Source organism: Saccopteryx bilineata, chromosome 3, assembly GCF_036850765.1.
Source record: "Saccopteryx bilineata isolate mSacBil1 chromosome 3, mSacBil1_pri_phased_curated, whole genome shotgun sequence".
Lineage (NCBI taxonomy): Eukaryota > Metazoa > Chordata > Mammalia > Chiroptera > Emballonuridae > Saccopteryx > Saccopteryx bilineata.
In genome coordinates, this window is record NC_089492.1 from 66372816 (window position 1) to 66393123 (window position 20308).

Here is a 20308-nt window from a genome sequence, read left to right on the forward strand (position 1 = left end):
TAATTTGTCTTTAGTTTTTTAAGTGAGAGAGACAGAGACAGAGAGAGAGAGGCAGAGAGAGGAACAGATAAGGACAGACAGGAAAGGAAAGAGATGAGAAGAATCAATTCTCTGTTGCGGCACCTTAGTTGTTCATTGATTGCTTTTTCATATGTGCCTTGTCCAGGGTGCTCCAGCCAAGCCAATGACCCCTTGCTCAAGTCAGCAACTTTGGGCTCAAGCCAGTGGCCTTGGGCTTCAAGCCAGTGACCATTGGATTCCAAGCCAGCAACGTTTGGGCTCAAGCCAGTGACCACGGGGTCATGTCTATGATCCTATGCTCAAGCCAGCGACCCTGCCCTCAAATTTATGAGCCCATTCCCAAGCCAGCGACCTCAGGGTTTTGAACCTGAGTCCTCTGAGCTCCAGGCTGATGCTCTATCCACTGCACCACTGCCTAATCAGGCTAATTTGTCTGTTTTTTTTATTGAGAGTGCTTTCTTTTAGGTTTTGGTTTTGATTTTTTTCTTTACATCTAAGAGATTACCATCTGCTTGCTAATAATACCAAATAGAGAAATAATTTCAGGGATATAAACTCAGTTGAGACTTTCTATAGTATTGAGAAGGGAATGGATGACTGTTAAGAATTGGAGGTACCTATATCTTTATGAATAATTGTTTTCCAATTTTGGAGGATAGATGTACAGAAGAGGGATTGCTGGGTCACATGGTAGCTCTATTCTTAATTGTTGGACAAACATTTCTATTGTTTTCCACAGTGGTTGTACCAATATATGTTCCCACCAACAATACACTACTATCCCCTTTTCTCCACATCTATGTCAACACTTATTGTTGGTTGATTTATTGATAATAGCCGTTCTAATAGATGTAAAGTAGTATCACATTATGATTTTGATTTTCATTTCCCATATAATAGTGAATGAAGTTGAGCATCTTTTCATATATCTGTATGTCTTCTTAGGAAAAGTGTCAATTCATGTCTTCTCCAATTTTAGTTGGATATTTTTTGTTGTTGAGTTGTATGAGTTCTTTATATATATATTTTGGATGTTAGCTCCTTTTTGGAAGTACATTTACAAGTATTTTCTCCCATTCAGTTGGTTGCCTTTCTCTTTTGATGTTTTCTTTTGCTGTGCAGAGCTATTTAGTTTGGTGTAGTCCATTCATTTATTTCTGCTTTTACTCTTCTTGCCTTTAGGGTCAAGTTCACAAAATCCTCTCTGAGACCAAGGAATATAAAACATAAATCAGCAGACTCATAGACAACAACAATTTGGTGATTACCAGAGAGGAAGGGGGTTAGAGGGAGGATGAAGAGGGTAAAAGGGGATCAGATATATGGTGATGGAAGGGGAAAAGACTTTAGGTAATGAGCATATAATGCAATATACAGATGATGTATTATGTAATTGTGTATCTGAAACTTGTGTAATGTTATTAACAAATGTTACCCAAATAAATTTAATTTTAAAATGAATTGAAGAGGAAAGACTTGTGATAGACAAGAGACACATAATCAATAGGGAAAAGAAAACTATTAAATGTATAATAGACAATAAAAAGCAGTGTTAATGTAGACTATCTATAGAGAGAAACATTGATTTAGAACCATTTCAGTTTAGTGTTGATAATGATGATTGCATAAAATAATTCACCCTTTCTTTGTTTAATATTTGAAACTATTATGAATTTAAAAGTCCATCTTCCAGTTTACTCAGACCTATGGTGCTCGATATGGTGACAAGAGATTTGCCTTAAGTTTTCATGTGCTGCAGAAGGGAAATGTTAAGATCATATTTATTTTAAAAAGTATATTTACAATAGCCACTTTTTAAATAATAGAATTGCAATGAGTAAAACTCAAAACAAAAGTGAAAACCTCTCTAAAGATGTTGGGATAAAAGAGCATTATATGAAGCATAGTATACATGAGAAAATGGATTTAGATATTCATGATTAGGAATGTGGCAGAATTTAAAACTCTGTGAGTATTACTAGCTGAGCACAATAAAAATTTTTCCTATGCATAGCATAGCCACAGTATCTTTGATATCTTATATTAAATTTAGCAGCAAGCAATAACTATTTTTTCTCAAGGGGAAAACTGTATTTTCTACAGTATAACAACTTTTAGTTTTTTTTATTTTTACTTTGACTTATCAAATGGCTGGAGGGAAAGAAATTCAGATACTCATTAATGTGCTTAGACATATAGAAAATTGATTCTACTTCCATGAGATATGGCTTTTTAATTATTTAAAGAGTTTGAGTGTCCCATATGAACAGATTGAAACCATTTTTTAAAATCCATTTACCTTCTTTTGTGGAATGCCATATTAATTTTACCTGTCAATGAGGGTAATTTTATTTTTAATATAAACCTAATAGACCTTTATTTTTATTCATTGCTAGGTCTTCAGTTCTTAAAGGTAAAATAAAGAAATTTGACTTTCTTTTAATTATAATAATAATCGAGCTATTTATTGCAAATGCTAGTGTTTCTACTTTCTTCCTTGCTTCAGAGAGCTTTTATTTCCTCTTGAATACCCACTAAAGGGAATCTTTCCTGCAATCCTATTTCAGTCCCTTACCCAGAAAAACTTAACCCATAAAGACCTCTCTCAAATATTTGTTTAGTATTTTTTCAGTTTTGTTTTTATGAGTTGGGGTATTACTTATGAAAAGAAGAAAGTGGTAAAATCCTTCCCTGTAGCATTGAAAGAACCATATGTATCTGAACTAAATTTAAAGAATAGCAATAAACTATAGATTAGAAACGATATCTCTTCCAATCTCTAATAGAAAACAGGATTTCTCAATTTCTACCAGCTCTCACACAGCCTTAGATTTGGTTTGGATGAATAATAATGGATGAGAACAAATTTTTAAATGATACTATATTTTATAACTATAGTTTTAGCTTTTGTCCTTAAATAGTAGTGAACTTGTACTATGACTTAACAGGCACAAACATTCACAGACTACATGGTATTCTACTCCTGAAATAAAAGACTTAATTTTCAAAGATTTTTCTCTTCCCCACTGGAACTGACAAATTATTTTTGCCAATAAATATCTGTTGTACAAGTGAAGGAGGCACACAGAAAGCTTTCAGTAGATTCTGTTAAATGAAACTTATTTATAAGGATTGCTTGTTGTCTGTCTTAACTTTTTGCCCTTTTTCCTATATTGGTTTTTCCTGTTGTTCAATGCTCAATCTTATTTGAATGGCTATTACAACATTCCTTCTTTGGTACATAGCCAACTTTTTCTTTCATTCAGAATAATATATACTCAATAGGCTAGACTTTCACCTTCAGATTAGAGAGGATTGAATAAAAGGCATAGTGAATGTTAAAAGTCTTACTGATAAAAACTTACCCCCAAATTTTTTTCCTGAAAGTTTTTTTTTTTGTAAAAAGTGGTGTACCTTATGTAAACTTTTTTTTATAGGTTCTACAATACAGCATTGTATGAAAAGGTCCAATAACTTTAGTACATCTTGCCATTACTTGAAGGGTTAAGTGCTACTTCTAACAAAGGCAATTATCAGGGCAATATGGAGAAACTATTAGAATGAGACAAAAGATACTGACATGGAGTCCATGACCCCTAGACGGTCTCTGGATGGACTCAAGAGATCTGAGAGTCTTTTGAAATTATGTGCGAAATGTTGTGTGTATGTGTATATAGGCATTTTCCTGCCACATCTTCATAGTTACCCAAAGTGGGTCTAAAATTAAGATAATTTAAGAAAAAAATTAAAGCATCTGAGTTACAAAAGAAAGAGGTGTTCATAAAAGAAAAAGGTGAATAGGTTGGGGACTAATTGGAAGTTTTCCATGATTTTCAGATAATACTAATTGTCATGAATTGCTATGGCTGATCTAGCCATTTAGGGTTAAAACATATATGTTCATTGCACACTTAGAGTTATTAAGGATAATTATAAATTTATAATATAAATTAAACAAAAATTAAGTTTTGTAAAACTATGCAATTCTGTTTTAAACCATCTTAATCAGACTTTGCCATAGCTGGGTAATGGAGTTCCTAAAATTGCTGGCTGAATCATAATGTGATATTGTAAATAGGCTTAGCAAGGCTTGAAAGCCTAATGAAGTGTTTCTAAGTTGAACCACTTTATTAAAATAAGAACAATATCAATAAATTACATAGATCTGCTGAATTGGCTTTGTTTGTTAAGTGAGCATTGTTATTAGGTGGTAAATATGCCATGAAATGAGTAGAAAATCTTACAACTTAGAAAAATATATATTATTAAAATAAAATCAAAACAATTTCCCATTAAGATGTTTCCTTGTTCATTAAAACTCATAATTGTTTTATCAGATATAGATCTGTAAACAAAGACAGGAAATGTTTCCCTCTTTTTAGAGTTCCCTTTAGTTTCAGCAAAAGTAAAAAACTCAACAAATGAATATAAAAATGTAAGCCATAAAATCAGGTAATGATAAGTAGTATGACAGGAAATAAATCAGAATAAGAAGGAAGAAAATGGATGGAGGGTACTGTTTAAGAAATCCAAAAACAGAGACCTTAATTATATCAAAATTTTACTATTTGGACATGGTAGAAATATGTTATATATAGCAGAGACTAAATCAAATATTAATTTAGAAATACTCTAACATGTAAATTTTGAGCATAAAGAATGTTGGTTAATCAAAAATCAGTCTACCAAAGGAATCAAAAGAACATAGCCTTAGAAATATCTAAAACATACAAAAATTATGCCTTACGACTCACATATTTCTCTTTAAACCAAAAAAAAGTATGTAACTAAATCATACATTTATATCAGAATGTTAATGAGGTCATTTTTATATGTTCAAAACACAGACCTATAGACTCATAGATGGACTCTAATTGAACAGACAACATTTGGGACTTAATTAGCGGTTAAGTCTCATAGTCTAGCACTATTTTCATAACCAAGCCACATATTTTAATGAGACTGATGAAAACAATTGCTTCAACCCTCATGAAACAGTCTTGGTCATTGTTGGCTCATGGACAGGAGTTACACATTTGTAACCTGCCATTTGTTCCTTGTCATCCCCATTCCGGTCTTCAGGTTTGTCCTCCTGTTTCACTGTCAGTCGTCTTGTGTCCCTGGATTGTCATCCTTCTCAAGATGGAAGGTTCCTATACATCCACTTAAATTAATTCTTCTTTTATTTAATGTGTTTTAAAAATGAGGTTCAAAAAGGAAAAATGAATTTGTTAAATATGTATTTATGGAGTGTCAATGTCAACACAGGTACTGTCCTAAATACTGGGTGAGATTAGCCTGAAAAAAAGAAAAGAAAAAGAAAATCCTAGATTTAAAGTACTTCCTTGAAATGAGGAGAATGACAAGAAAACGTGTCTTATTTCTGCAGCAAAGTGCCAACAGTGCCTTGCATATAGCAAGCACTTAATAACTGTCTGCTAAATTGACTATAAAACATCACATTTAGACATGTAAACAAAAGACAGAGATTTCATACATAAATAAAAAACACAGCAATTAAGGTAAAACTTTATGATCTCTTCAACAATGTTGGCCTTACTGCAAAGAGAACGCATTAATTTCTGACTAGTTAAGGGAAAGGGTTTAGAGTCTGCCTACTAAGCTGTGATGGAACTAAAACAAGCTTAGGATACAGTTCAAAAGAGGAATCATGCAGTTTTCCACCCAAAGAGAGCATATGGGGGTCAGACGAATTGAATATTTACTAACCTGTATTCAGAAGCAGAATGTAAAACTACAATAGATCAAGGTCGAGTATGTGGTGAAGCATGTAGTCAGGAAGAGGAGGGCAGCTGGTCAGAATGCAGGCCACGTGGAGAGGTGGGCACATTGAGGAAGGGACATTGAGGCCCTTTAAACTGTCCCTTTTCATCTGATCTTAGTTTAAAAGTTACCCTTTTAAATCCAAGCAAAATGGATTCCTAGAATGTATTAACACCACATTGTAATACTAACTGCTATTCTTTTTCATGTGGCCAAAGGCCTCTTCTCGTTCTCTTTAATTTTTTTTAATTTAAATATTATTTTTCAATTAGTTTACATTCAATATAATTTTTTATTAGTTTCAGGTGTACAGACATCCATATACTATCACAGTGATATTTCCAGTACCTTGCCTCCCCCCCCCCACGTAGATATTGCAATATTATTGACTATATTCCCTGTGTTGTACATATTTTTGGGATGTTACTGCTCAAGAAGAAATATGTAACTGTTTAGAATGCTTCCCACATGCCTGACCTGTAGTGCCACAGTGAATAAAGCATCGACCTGAAATGCTGAGATCGCTGGTTCAAAATCCTGGGCTTGCCTGATCAAGGCACATATGGGAGTTTACGCTTCCTGCTCCTCCCCCTCTCTTCTCTTTTTTTTTTTCTCTATCTCCTCTCTAAAATGAATAAATAAAGTCTTAAAAATATTTTTTTTTTAAAAAAAGGAATGCTTCTGGCCCTGGCCGGTTGGCTTAGCGGTAGAGCGTCGGCCTGGCGTGCAGGGGACCCGGGTTCGATTCCCGGCCAGGGCACATAGGAGAAGCGCCCATTTGCTTCTCCACCCTCCTCCCTTCCTCTCTGTCTCTCTCTTCCCCTCCCGCAGCCAAGGCTCCACTGGAGCAAAGATGGCCCCGGGCGCTGGGGATGGCTCCTTGGCCTCTGCCCCAGGCTCAAGAGTGGCTCTGGTCGCGGCAGAGCGACGCCCCGGAGGGGCAGAGCATTGCCTCCTGGTGGGCAGAGCGTCGCCCCTGTTGGGCGCGCCAGGTGGATCCCGGTCGGGTGCATGCGCGAGTCTGTCTGACTGTCTCTCCCCGTTTCCAGCTTCAGAAAAATACAAAAAAAAAAAAAAAAAAAAAAAAGAATGCTTCTCACTGTGGTCTTTGAACATGTAATGATATTGTGTGTTTTCTATAATCATAACCCTTTTCATCCTCATGAAAACATTATTATTATCCCCATTTTAAGAATGAGAAAACCTGTCCCATGACTGGATGGCTATTAAGTAGCAGAGCCAGGCTGTCTTGCTTTAAATTCTGTGCCCTTAAATGCTTTGCTATAAAGCTGCTTTGCTATGCAGCTTTTCTTCAGGGAGAAGTTCTAAGAATCTCATATTAATTAAGATTTAGGTTCAACATCTGGATAAGAGGGGGCCCAGAATGCTAAGTGCTCTTACAACACCCTAAACCTATCTCTCCCCACCTCCCCACCACTTGTTTGCCTTAATACCCTGCTTCCTGCCTGACCTGTGGTGGCGCAGTGGATGAAGCGTCGACCTGGAAATGCTAGGTCGCCGGTTCGAAACCCTGGGTTTGCCTGGTCAAGACACATATGGGAGTTGATGCTTCCAGCTCCCCCCCCCTCCTTCTCTCTCTCTGTCTATCCTCTCTCTCTCTGGGTCTCTCCCTCTCCTCTCTAAAATGAATAAATTTAAAAAAAATTTAAAAAAAGACCCTGCTTCCTTGTAGCGGGGTGCTGTGAACTCTCTAATGATGCAGTTTCCACTTCTACAATCCACAGTTATTTCTCTTTCAAAGCAATATCTATATTTTTTCTCATAATCAAAACTAATGGAGCTAAAGTTATGAATGAGTATTATTACTTTAAAATACTTTCACTTCAGTCAAATAATGTAGATGTAAATTCCACTTAGTGTGTTAGATCTGTCAGCTAAGAAATCTAAATTAAAAATTATTTTGATTTGTTTTATTCATTTACTTCTTAATGAATATATTGGTCAAGAAAGACTTTTGAATTGTTATTTATTATTTCTCAGTTTAAAAGACACATGATGAAATTATTCAGAAGACAGATGCCATGACAAGAAATTGGGTCTCCATCAATTTGCAAGTGAATATTTTATGTTTTATCTCTACAATTAAAGTATGAAAATATTTTTCTTTATTTGAATTTGAATCATCCTGATAATTACTGAAATAAAGACAAGTATTTCAACAGAGAAGCCCTTTCTCAGCAGCAATTCTTGTTTAAGTTGGGAAATCAAGTTAGGACGAAGGCTTAAGTGGAAATAAGTATTGTTGACAAGAGAATGCATTCATTATAATTGTTCTTATTTTTCCCCTTAACTTTTCACTTTGAAAAATATCAAACTACAGACAATTTAAGAGTGTTTATATCAATGTTCACCAATTAAAATTTTGACTTTGTTTTATCTATGTCTGGTAACAGATCAATCTGTTCTATTTTATTCTACAGCATTTCTTTCTTTTTTTTTCCTGAACCACCTGAAAATAAGTTATAGATATTATATTATATTAATTTCTTAATTATTTAACATTCACTCCCTGAGAATTGAATTTTCTTATACAACTATAATATCATTAACGTACCAAAACATTTATGACACCATACAATTTTCTAATATAGAGTCTATACTCAAATTTCTCTAATTTTTCCAGTAAAGTCTTCTATGAGTTTTTGTGTTTTGTTTTTGTATATTTTTTATCCATTATCCACTTATGTGTGGCGTTAAGTTGTCTTTAGTCTTCTATAATCTAAAAGAGTCTTCTACCTTTGTTTTCTTTCCTAACATTGATATCCTTGTAAACTACAAGCAATTGTTTTCAAATCTGAATATGTCTGATTGTTCCTGATCATTAAATTCAGGCGAAATATTTTTGGCAAGAATTCTACATAGGTTGTATTGCGTACTTCCTCATTTTACCATATCTAGTGGTTTATAATGTCAGTTTATCCCATTATTGGTGATGCTGAGTTTATTTGCTAAGTTAAAGCCATATCCACTAGATTTCTTCACTGTAAAGGTATCATTTGGTTTTTGTAATTAAATAGTTATTAGTCATCTCTGCTTTGGAAAAGATGGATGGCACAGACTCTTTCAGCTCCTCCCCCTTAAATACAACTATAAACCTTGAAAACAATGCAAGAGGTGGCCAAAGGAGCTTTTATGCTGCAAAAGTGTAAAAAGGAAAATGAATTTGTTAGAAACCTCACAATAGTGGCAGGCAATTTATGATCCCCCAGGCCTGGGATTTCCCAATCCCAGACTAGCAAGAGGAGGGGGTGGCCCTAAGAAGTTCATTTCTGCCCCTAACCACATCAGGAGAGGCCAGCTGGATGGCCAGTCAGTTGACTGAGAGACCTATTCACAGTAAGTAGTCAGAGCAATGCTGTCCTTTCCTGCCAGACATGAGACTCCTCTTCCCCACTGAGGACACCAGGCAGTTCAGTGCCTTTTACTTGACAAAAAAGATGCCTATGAGAAGGATCCCTCCACAACAAACTTTGTCATGGGAATCCTTTCCATCCCCACAGCCAGACACTCCCTTCGTTAACCTGAAGGCAGCAGGAGCACAACCTGGAGATGCTCCCTTGGCTCTCAGCCAACACCGTGGTTACTGTGGGAGCCACAGCAACACAGACAGGCTGAGCAGACTGAAACAGCACTGCAAGAGCTCTGTAAAGTGAATTGTCATTGGTACCACAAGTTACAAAAGTCGGCCAGGTGACAGCTTTCTAAAATAAAAAGTGTAAATAAGCCCTAGAACTCCTAACATAATAGCCAAGTTTTGCAGGCTACAATAAAAATTCACCAGTTATAGCAAGAACCAGGAAAATTAGACCTGAAATGAAAGAAGATAGTCAACTAATGCCAACATTAAGATGAATCAGATGATGAAATTATCTGGCAAAGAATTTAAATTCACCTGTTTCCTAAAATAGAGTCAAAGACAAAGTGATATCATTCTTACCACACATTAGTTAAAATATGTGATTTACTCTCTTCAGTGAACATGCAACTCTCATAATTGTCTCTGATAGTGAGAAAACCCTTAGCCTTCCTACTTTATAACTTTGAATTTCATGTTGGATTTCTCCCATTAAATCCACTAACTAATCCTGCTTACAAAACAAGCAACCATCATAAAAATCTTTCAACAAGCAATTACAAGTCCCCTAAACAAATAAGAACAGAAAATATTAACAAATAGAAATATTGAAAAAAGAACCAAATGAAAATTATGTAACTGAAAAAGTATTTAAAAGGGATGAAAACCTGTTGAATGAACCCTATAATAGATTGAAGGTGACAGAGGATAGAATTTTTAATGTGAGGACATATCCATAGAATTTATCCAAAATGAACAATGGAGAGAAAATAGATTTAAAAATATGTATTTGGCCAATCAAAATTTCAGCAAGTTATTTTGTGGGTATCAACTAACTGATTCTAAAGTTTGTATAGGAAGGCAAAAGACCCAGAATAGTGAATATATTGAAAGAGAAGAGCAAAATTGGAGAATTGATACTACCTGACTTTAAGACTTACTACAAATCTACAGTAATCAAGACAATGCAAAGTCCCGGGCCTGTTGGCTCAGTAGTAGAGTGTCAGCCCGATGTGTAAATGTCCCAGGTTTGATTCCTGGTCAGGGCACACAGGAGAAGTGCCCATCTGCTTCTCTACCCCTCTCTCTCTCACATCTCTCTCTCTCTCTCTGTTCCCCTCCTGTAGCCATGGCTTAATTGATGTGAGTTGGTCACAGGCACTAAGGATGGCTGCATGGCCTTCATTTCAGGCACTAAGAAGAGCTCGATTGCTGAGCAGCAGAGCAGCAGCCCCATATGGGCAGAGAAGCAGCCCTGATGGGCAGAACATCGCCCCCTAGTGGGCTCACCAAGTGGATTCCAGTTGGGGTACATGTGAAGTCTGTCTCTCTGCCTCTTGTCCTCTCACTGAATAGAAAAAAAAAAAAGATAAGACAGTGCATATTGGCAAAAGAATAGACAATGGAACAAGATAGCTCAAAAAAAGAATCTAGACAGAATTCTTACACCCTTCACAAAACTTAGCTAAATGTATCATAGACCTAAATGTAAAATAAGAAACTATAATGCTCCTAGAAGATAACAAGATAAAACCTACATGACCTTAGATACAACACCAGAGGCACAATCCATGAAAGCAATATTTCATAAACTGGGCTTAATTAAAATGAAAAGCTTTCGCTTCATACCCACTTGAGAAATGGGCTACCTATGGATGTCTAAGAAAGAAGACAGAATCTATATCCTCAAGGAAATTTTCAGTAATATGTCCATAAATTTGTATAGCAAATAAATCGAATGAAATACGTTTGTCAATTTTCTTTACTTAACCACAGCTAATGCATGATGTTCTCATCATTGAAAGTTAACACTTACATATCTCTTCAGTTTAAAGGTGGAACCCAAGACTAAGGGATTAAAACAGCAGCAACAGCAGCATAAGAAACTTCTGGCAGCAATGCTCTCTCAAGATTCTTTTGAGTCTGTTCACAGCCCTACCCCATCTGTAACAGAAGAAGATATTGATAATGAAGATGATGCAATGGAATTGCTGGGTAATTTTAAAAATTAAGCATTTCTCTTTTTCTTCTTCTGTGGCCTTGTAAGAAAGTGTAGAGATTAAGAGATTTTAAAATGTTTGAATAGTTTTGTCCTGGGGGAAGAAAGCATTTAACACTTATTTTATTTATGTTAGACTTTTATGAAGTTGCATTTAGTACTAAGTTGAAATCAGTTTAGCATGTGAACCACTAGACTGTATTTTGTGCTTTGTATATGCAGCTCCTTGCCTTCTGACTATCTCGTCAAGCTTTATTCTGTGTGCAACTGTGATAAAGATTCAAGTCTGTTTGCTTTATTCTCTGAGTATTTGCCTTGATCACATTTTTGGTCTATATAACATGTATCTAAATTACATATTGCAATCCTCATCCCAAGATGTCATTTCAAGGATGTTTCATAAAAATAGAGTAAAATTTAAAGAGGTTAAAAGTCAATGAATGTTTTATGTCTTCGCTTAATAACAGGCAAGTTTGTAAAGATTTCCAGGTTTTTTTGTTGTTTTTTGTTTTTTTTACAGGGCCATTACTTTCGTAAAAATGTTATTAATGTTGTATATGTAGGAAATCCTTTTATATCTGTTGATGAAGTAAATGTATGTTTCTGTGTCATCAAAAATATTTTCATAGTAACTTTAAAAATTGAATTTCCCTTTGAAATACCATTTTTCCAAAGAAGAAATGAAGTTTTATTTCAGAGAAAGTGATCTACATATAAAACCATGTTTTTATTACAGTGATATCAGTTATTCTATTCTAATTAAAGTGATTGTGAACACTTTGTAAAAATATTCTAGTAAGAACATAAGTAGTTATTTGAAAGCTTCAAATAAATTTAACATAGAGACTATGGAGTTCCAGAAATATACTTATATTTAAATGTTTTTATTAAACCAAATTTCTTGGTTTTCAATGTTTATGACAGTGAAATACTATCATTATAATAAATGATGTTGGTCTCCATGCATAGACCTACAGAGGTGTTATTTATTCAGTGATGGCAGGTTCACTGATGTTTTCCAATGTTATAATAACTGCATTTATTCCAGCATTGAGACTATATCATGGCATTTTTACTTCATGCTTTTAGTCTCTCTCTCTCTCTTTTTTAAAGAATAATTAAGCCTGGGTGCTTCTTAAGTAATGTTATCTTTCCCACCTCCAAATCATTAGTGTGGCAGATGTGCCAGATGTAGGGGTAGTACCTTTTCCAATCAGATTTATTCAGCAAATATTTACTGAACACTTACTATGTGTTAGGCAGTGCGTTTTTTCCTAGGGACATAAAAATAAAATAATCATGGTCTCTGCAGGAACTTTACCTTCTAGTGATCAAGATAAAAATGTAAATACATCACTCCAGTAGTGTTTGCACAAGAACTAATTTGATTAAATTCACAACTGATACACGATAACAGTTACTGCAGGAGTAAAGGACAGCAATCAAGGAATGTTTGCTAAAGAAACTGATTCCTCTGGTGAGTCCTGAAGGACAAGTACGTTTAGCAGGCAATGTGGTCATTACTCTTGTAGGATTACTTCCATAGGAATGAACTTTTTTGCAGTTGTGCTCTGGGACAGTGCCAGTAAATTGTTCCTCTACTTTGGTCAGTAGCAGTGAATTGTCTTTGGGTTGTGTCGATATCCTTCTTTCTCCATCAGCTGATGTCCAAATGAAGGCAACTATATCTTGCATAATGGATCTTTTGAAGAAATGCAGGTAGCTCAGAATCACTGTGGGATTCCTGAGAGCATTAGGGATATCTAAGCAGAGTAGAGGAAATCATAAAACTTCAGTGATAGCTGCAGGCATCCCCAAACTACGGCCCGCGGGCCGCATGAAGCCCCCTAAGGCCATTTATCCGCCCCCCCCCCCCCGCCGCACTTCCGGAAGGGGCACCTCTTTCATTGGTGGTCAGTAAGAGGAGCACTGTATGTGGCGGCCCTCCAATGGTCTGAGGGACAGTGAACTGGCCCTCTGTGTAAAAAGTTTGGGAACCCCTGCTAGAGATTCTTCAGGGGTAGTCAGGTGTTCATTCAGTGATGCTTCCCCCTAGATCTCAGCCTCTCTGTTCTCAACTTTGCGGTCTCCCATGTTGAAGACCAAGGATTGGGTTTTGGAGACGACCTAATGTGAACAACTAATAGCTGGTCCTCATTAATTTTGTTGTATTTAGACATTGTAGCCTGTAGTCTGGGTAAAGTTAATCATGAGATACAGTCTAATTTTGAACTTTCTCTGTGTATTCTACATGTCTCAGCCCAGATGGCTGGTGGCCTGCTAATGCTGGTCTCTAGGGTTTGCCATGGATATCTCTTAATATTTCATTGGATTTCAATGAAATCATTGGTACAATACTCCTAAATCTTTTAAAAACCATAAAAATCTACCTTCATAGTACTTTTAATATTAGGTCTCTATCATTTTATTATTATAGAATTTTAAGCAGAGTTTTGAAATTCTGCTTCTAGAGAAATGTGACTGTACTTATTTGGAGAAAATACAAATGCTAAGTTCTTGAAAATTGCATGAAATCAAATTATATACATAGAATCAGTATAAAATGAAACAGAGACATCTGGTATTTAAAATACCTTTTTTTTTTACAGAGACAGAGAGAGAGTCAGAGTGAGGGATAGACAGGGACAGACAGGAATGGAGAGATGAGAAGCATCAATCATTAGTTTTCGTTGCGCATTGCGACACCTTAGTTGTTCATTGATTGCTCTCTCATATGTGCCTTGACCATGGGCCTTCAGCAGACCAAGTAACCCCTTGCTTGAGCCAGCAACCTTGGGTCCAAGCTGGTGAATTTTTGCTCAAACCAGATGAGCCCACGCTTAAGCTGGCGACCTCGGGGTCTCGAACCTGGGTCCTTCCGCATCCCAGTCCGATGCTCTATCCACTGCGCCATCGCCTGGTCAGGCTAAAATATCTTTTTGAATCTACCATTTTATAGAATGAAACCCATTTTGTAGAATAGGTTGGCTATAGCTTACATGTTTTAAGGGTTTAAATTGTCATTGTTATCTGTACCAAGATTTAACAGGCTGAAAATTTTATTTATTATGCATGAGAAGCATTCTGTAAATTTTTTGAATAGATAAATAAATAAAATTTATAATTATTAGTTTATGTTAATATAACAAAAAATTATCCCTTAGTAAAACTGGTTGATTGAAAGTGGGAAAAGCCTTTTAGTTGAAGAAGTAAAAGTTAATAAAACTATTGATCTTTGTTTTATTAAGAAATTTAACATTGTTAATATATACTAATATTTAATTCTTCACAGTCGTTTATTTGCATCTTTGTGGATTTTTTTCCTAATGTGTTGGGTATATGAAAAAAATTATAGTATAGCATCTATAATATATATATATATTAAATATTTCTGTAGGATTACTTTAAATACTACTTATAAAGTCATAGTATAAATAACTTAATATGGAATTAGTATATATCAGAGAATAAAATATCCAAATTTGTGGAATGTAAGATACAACAATTTTAAGCACCTCTGAAATTGGTGCTCTAATTATAGAAGACAATAACTAAACTATATATGTCTTCATAAATTAACTCTCAACTTCAAAAAAGAAATACTGAAATATTTTAGTAATTGTGCTAGAAATTAATGACCATAATGAATAAAGCATTATAAAGAATATGTTTTTAAGTTATTAAAATAAATAATTTTTCAAAATTGGAAAGATAAATTACAATGGTACAAGATATAAAAATCATTGTATACACTATATTTTATTTTATTAATTTTTACAGATAATTTGAGGGACCTCATTAGTTTCCAAGATTTTACCTTGTAAATGTGAGCCTACTTTCATTATATTACAGTATTTTTCCTCCTTTTTTTATGAAATGCTAATTGCAATTATATGTTTGATTATTCTCTATATAATTAATACTTGTTTTACAATATCATCAGAATTATTTAAAAGACACAACTACTTTTCTTACACATTTTAGTATGGGATATTACTTTTAAAAGTTTTTTTTATTCTTTCTCAGAATTGATGATGAGGTTAATATCTAAAAAATCACACTCCAGAGATGCTATGAAAGAAAAAAAAAGATTATTCATGCTTTACAATTTCTAGTCTTAGGTCATAGACATATAAAAACTAAAACTAAAGTTATATTACAAAATCATACAAGGTCATTGCAAATATATCTATTTATCTTAAAACTAGTAATTAAGAACAACTATAATTATACTGATATTCTTTGCAGAATACAGTAATTGAATGTTTACTCAGTATCTTACCAAATTGTGTAAAATATAAACTTAATTTTCTAGAGGGACTCATTATATTTAGATGATCATTTGGCAAATTCTTTTGCATTTTGAAAGTAAAAGTTTCTGTTCTGTTTTTTTTCTTTTTAATTGGAGTCTTCTTAAAGTAGAAAGCACCCATATTTGCAAAATAAGAATGTAACATTTCACCTATTGAGAAAAGAGTACGTCACTCTATTATGTTAAAAAAAGAGAGGAGCTTAAATGTAAAAAAATATCTGTTACCTACCCATCTGTATGTGTGTGAAATAGACTAAAGCACATGGGAACACACTGTACATACATACATACCTTATTTTCTTTGAGTATTGATCATTGGGAGTATTAGGACAGCAGGAACATACACTTTAAAATGAAGATTCTCTGTAGAAAAAATTCTTTTAAAACATATAAGGACCTCCAAAATTAAATTTATGATACTTTAAATTGTAAGATTGCTTTAAATATTACTTAGAAAATCATACAGCATAGCACCAAAGTAAATTAATATGGAATTAGAACATATTAAAGATTAAAATATCTAAATTTGTAGGATGTCAAGATAAAACAATTTTGAGCACCACTGAGTTAGTGCTTTAAATCTAGCATATAGTAAATAAATTATCTTTTAAATCACCATCTAAATAGACCTCATTTTTAAATATGATATTCTAAAAAATTTCAATAGTTACACTGGGAATTAATTACCACAATTAATTCAACATTATAGAAAAACCTTCACATATATTTTTAAATGTTTACTAATTGAATTAGTATAATGAAAAAACTAGAAACTCACACAGAGGAATGAAAATATCCCTTACTTGATAAATACTAAATATATCCTCCTGTTAAGCCATGTAATATACAAGAGTAGGCAAAGGTAGGTTTACAGTCATGATTACATGAAACACACAGTTTGTTCTTGCATTATTTATTAATTATTGAATTATTTATTTGTCTTACAACTGTGAATATACTTTTCAGTTTTTAAAAATGTAAGAAAAGTCATATGTGCCTATTACTGGTCTTATTGTTTCAGGCTTTCAGCATTCTTAGTTACCTCTGTCACTGAATGTCCAAATGTGAATACTATCAAAATAATTTTATTGTTTATTACCTCCCTGATAAACAAAGAATTTTAGAAAGAATATTTATTTTCAGGGAAATTATTAGCACTTAAAAGTCAACATATGCTTATTTTAGGAGCTTTTAACATCAAATCTTCTGAGGATCAAATTTTTTCTAAAATAATGTCTATGTATTATTATTAAAAGGTAGATATCTAAGGAAAAGGACATGACATTATAAAGGTAAAAATAAATAAACAAATATTACACGTACATAATTACTTTTGAGGTTTAGTGATGTTCTTTCTAGATATTTTTATACTAGCATTAACATATATGTACACTTACAATATGCAATGCATTGTGCTGTGCTTTTTGTGCATTACTTAACAATCAAAAATATGCCATGAAGTAGACAATATTATTATTTTCACACCATAGAAAAGTCATGGATTCTTGCAAAACAAAATAAACCTAGATTACATTACTGGATACTCAGGAGCCAGATGCCTAAGCCTCAGAATAAAACACTAACTATGCATTAAAATACCCATTTATGTTAATATATATATACTTACTTATATATATATGATATATATATATGTAATTTTCACATAATAAAGTTTTAAAATTTATTATCAGGGGCTTCTGCTTCCAGTCATGATGGAATAACTAATATGGGCCTTATCCCTCCATATTAAAGAATTATAAAACCAGACAAAGTGTCAATTTTTCAAGTACTGGACAAAAGGCAGCACTGGACTTTGGTTCTTGAGAAAAGGGAAATAAGCAAGGTGAACCCTATGTTTCCCGCTGGCTTTCTTCATGATGACACTTCCCTAACCAACTTATGTGGAGGTGGAGCTCACGTGGAGAGTGAAGAGTGGTGACCTCACTAATCTGAGGAGGAAGAGACTGGAGCTCGGGGCAACTGCAGTGGCTAGCATATGTGGGACAGTATACTACGAGAAAGCTGCTGAGCAGAGGGAGTGGACAGAAGTTTACAGGTATGTTTTTTGGATCCTTAGCTAAGAACTGGGCTGTTCCTTGCATAGGACAAAACTACACAAGACCTGAGAGAAGGGAAGAGCAGAAAATGCTGGGACAAAACAGAGGCCCAACCCATCCATAGAGAATAAGCCTTTCTGATTTCCTTGAGCATTCAGAGGAGACCTTGGAAAAGTCAAGCATTAGGATTAAAAACAACTGAATTGCGAGCCACTTCTAAGAACGAGTGGAAAACTGAGTAAGCCTTGCTTAGCAAAGCATTATTAAACCATGCTACAAAGGTGAAGTGGATTTACTAATTATTTAGTTTCTGATGAAAAACTCAATATCCTTTAAAGAAGGCAACATAAGCCAGCCTTTCTATAAAGAGCAAAATGTAATACCCACAATATAATAAAAAATTACTGGTCATGTAAAGAAGTAGGAAAATGTGACCCAAAATCAAGACAAATGAACAACCAGTAGAAACAGACTCTATTATAATCAGATGCTAGAATTAGCTGTCAATTACTTTTTAAAAAGCAATTCTTATACATATTTTATGGACTTAACAGAAAGGAACACAAAGAATAAACAGACAAGAATTTAAACCGAAATATTAAAACTAGAAAAAGAACCAAGGAACATCTAGAATTGATAATAAAATATCTGAATTCTTTTTAAATCACTGTATAGCATTACTGAACAATGCAAGAGAGGTCAGTGAACTTGAAGATTGTCAACAGAAATTATTCACACAATATTAGAAATTTTCTTAAAAAGTAAAACAAAATGAAAAGGTTTTCAGTGACCAGTGGGACAATATAAAATGATAAGATATATAATTAGAATATCAGAACGAGAGAGGAGAGAAAAAAAGATTAAAAATTAATGTCCAGGTTTTGTGTTGTTGTTTTTTTTTAAAAAAAATGTTGCTCTTGATTTTATTTATTCATTTTTTTTAAGGAGGAGAGAGAGAGGGATAGAGAGAGACAGAGAGAGAGAGAAGGGGGGAGGAGCTGGAAGCATCAAGTCCCACATGTGCCTTGACCAGGCAAGCCCAGGGTTTCAAACGGGCGACCTCAGCATTTCCAGGTCGACGCTTTATCCACTGTGCCACCACAGGTCAGGCTGTTGTTTTTTTTTTAATTTGGTGAAAAATATAAGCCTGCAATACAAGAAAATGTCAGACTCACAAAATAAAATAATTTCAAGTAAACAAAAGGTGATAAAAAATGTTACTGTCAAACTTGCACTTTGAGAACAGTTAGAATCTCCCAAGCTGAAGGAAAATTCTGTAAGTAGGTAGCATATCAGATTTATTAGAAGGAATGAGGAACAAAGATAGTAATAATTACATTAAATAAATATACATGGACTACACTCACCAATTAAAAGACACAGATTGTCATTTTGGATAAATAAGCAAGACTTGTATAGTGACTAAGATCCATAGTTTAAGAACAGAAAGGTTGAAATTAAAAGGATAAGAATATATATTACATGAAAAGAGTAGTTACAAGAAAGTTGGTATAGCACAATGATAAAAAGTGCATTCGCCAGGAAGACAAAACAATTGTAAATATTTATGCACTAAAAAAGAAAAACAAAAACAAAAAACAAAACTGACAAAGCAAAAAGTTCGACAAATAGATAACCATAATTCAGTATTTTAATACATCTCAATAATTTATGGAAAAAGACATCAACAGGAATATAGAAAGCTAACAGTATCAACATTTATTGTAGATTGAAATTTATAATATACCCAACAATACAGAAAAATTCTTCTCAAGTACATATAAAATTTTTATTAAAATAGAGTATATGCTCAGTCAACTTTCTGTACTCTGATCACAACAGAGTTAAATTAGAAATCAATAACAATATGACATTTATGAAAATTTCAAAATTCGGAAATTAGACAATTCTTAATAACACTTGGGTCAAAGAAAAATCAAAAGGAAACTTAAACTAATAGAATAAAAATACAAAATTTTGAGGATATAGCCATAGCACTGCTTAAAGGGAAACTCAGAGCTTTAAACACAAGACTATAAACTATTGATATAAGTTTCAACCTTAAAAATCTAAAAAAGTAAGTGAAAATTGAATCCAAATAAATTGAAAAAAGATAATAATACAGTTAACAAGAGGAGCCAATGAAATACAAAGAATGCTAACAGAGAATATTAGCAATGCTGAAACTGATAATATTTCTAGTAATATAAAGAAAAAGGTAAAGAAACACAAATTACCAATATTAGGAAGGAAAGACAAAACCAGGCTTCACTATAGATCTTATAGATGCAAAGGATCACAAAAAGAATATTACAATAACTTCATGTCAGCATATTTGAAAACTTAGATATAATGGAGAAAATTCTAGTAAAGCACATTATACCAGAAATAAAACAAAGAGAAATAGGACATCTGACTAGTTCTGTATTTGTTAAGGTGTTGAATTTGCAAACAAAATCTCTTCCGAAAAGACAACTTCAGGTTCACATGATTTCACTGATGAATTCTCAAATAGTTAAAATGACCAAAAGCTTTCAATA

General features: G+C 33.8%; 1 protein-coding gene across 1 annotated transcript in view; it reads left to right on the forward strand.

Moving 5' to 3' along the window:
• The window catches only part of C3H8orf34 (chromosome 3 C8orf34 homolog), a 401548-nt gene that overhangs the window by 143216 nt on the left and 238024 nt on the right, over positions 1-20308 (forward strand). The window contains 1 exon segment of the mRNA XM_066264685.1: positions 11229-11395. Coding sequence (XP_066120782.1) covers positions 11229-11395 — 167 coding nt within the window.